General features: G+C 34.3%; 1 protein-coding gene across 1 annotated transcript; it reads right to left on the bottom strand.

Moving 5' to 3' along the window:
- Positions 1-248: 248 nt before the first annotated feature.
- LOC135957197 (HIG1 domain family member 2A, mitochondrial) lies at positions 249-862 on the bottom strand. Its single transcript, XM_065507891.1, has 2 exons — positions 675-862; positions 249-584 (listed from the first exon to the last, which is right to left on the bottom strand). The coding sequence occupies exons 1-2, from the start codon at positions 811-813 to the stop codon at positions 421-423; spliced, it is 303 nt and encodes a 100-aa protein (XP_065363963.1). The 5' UTR covers positions 814-862; the 3' UTR covers positions 249-420.
- Positions 863-1,107: the final 245 nt, after the last annotated feature.

Genomic DNA, 1,107 nt, shown 5'->3' with positions numbered 1-1,107 from the left:
GTGACCGTCCCGCGACGGATCCGGAATTCAATGATAAACGCTAGTTTAACTGCAGAAGAGATTCTTGTACTTCACCTATGGTTAACATATTTAGAAAAGTTATTATTTCAAACATGCTTGTTACCCTTTAGTTTTAGAATGTATGTATTCAAATAGCGTACATGACATAATTGTTGAATATGATCTCATCATTAAAAACATTGGCAAATCTTAAAATTTTTTGGAATATATACTATAATTCAGCGTAATTGTATCACAAAACATTTATTTCGTTTATTATAGCAATACCTTTTTTGCAAATCTTAAATATACTAAAAATAAAACAATAAATTGCGTTCAAAAATCGTATTAACCTTTGTAAAGCTAGTAAAAGTTAATAATTTGAGAGGATCCAGCCTTTGGGAATGTCTCAACTCAACATTATTCTTTCTTGCCGTACGTCATCATAACACCGGCAACTAAAGCGGCCACTGTGAAACCTTGCGCTAATATACGCGCTCTCATCATCATCTGTGACATTTGGCGATTGCCCGAACGGAAGTTGTAGAGACCAAAACCCAGTGCACTGGCGGTGGCAAGACAACCTGTACATTAAAGAAATATAAACACGCAATAGCAATTAATTGTTGCAATTACTTTGTATTTATCTTATATAATTGTGAAATACGACTTACCAATGGGTACTAAGGGATTTTCCTTAATTTTGCGCATCATCTTTTCTTTGGTCGTCTCGGGAAACACTGGGCCCGATTCCTGGCGCATTTGAATCCAATCAAGATCTTCATCTGGTAATTTTACCTGTTGTGGTGCCATTATGAACTTTTATATACTATTGGGGTGGTGTTATTATTGTTGCAACAAACTAGTTTGCTTTATTAAAACAATACGACCGCTTTTTCTATTTATTTACGATATATTTTCTATTTACGTTATTACAATCAGCTGGTTATACAAATTACCAAATCACAGGGTGGTTCATAAAAATATATATTTTAATGTTAAACCATGTGGTAGCTTTAACAAACAATCGCGTTACCAATTTTTAGCATCACACCTATAACGACTCTGTGTTTGTGGGGTAGCCAAAATACAACCGTGTGTTACCTA

This window comes from Calliphora vicina, chromosome 4 (genome assembly GCF_958450345.1).
Source record: "Calliphora vicina chromosome 4, idCalVici1.1, whole genome shotgun sequence".
NCBI lineage: Eukaryota > Metazoa > Arthropoda > Insecta > Diptera > Calliphoridae > Calliphora > Calliphora vicina.
This window is presented reverse-complemented; position numbering and strand designations above follow the sequence as displayed.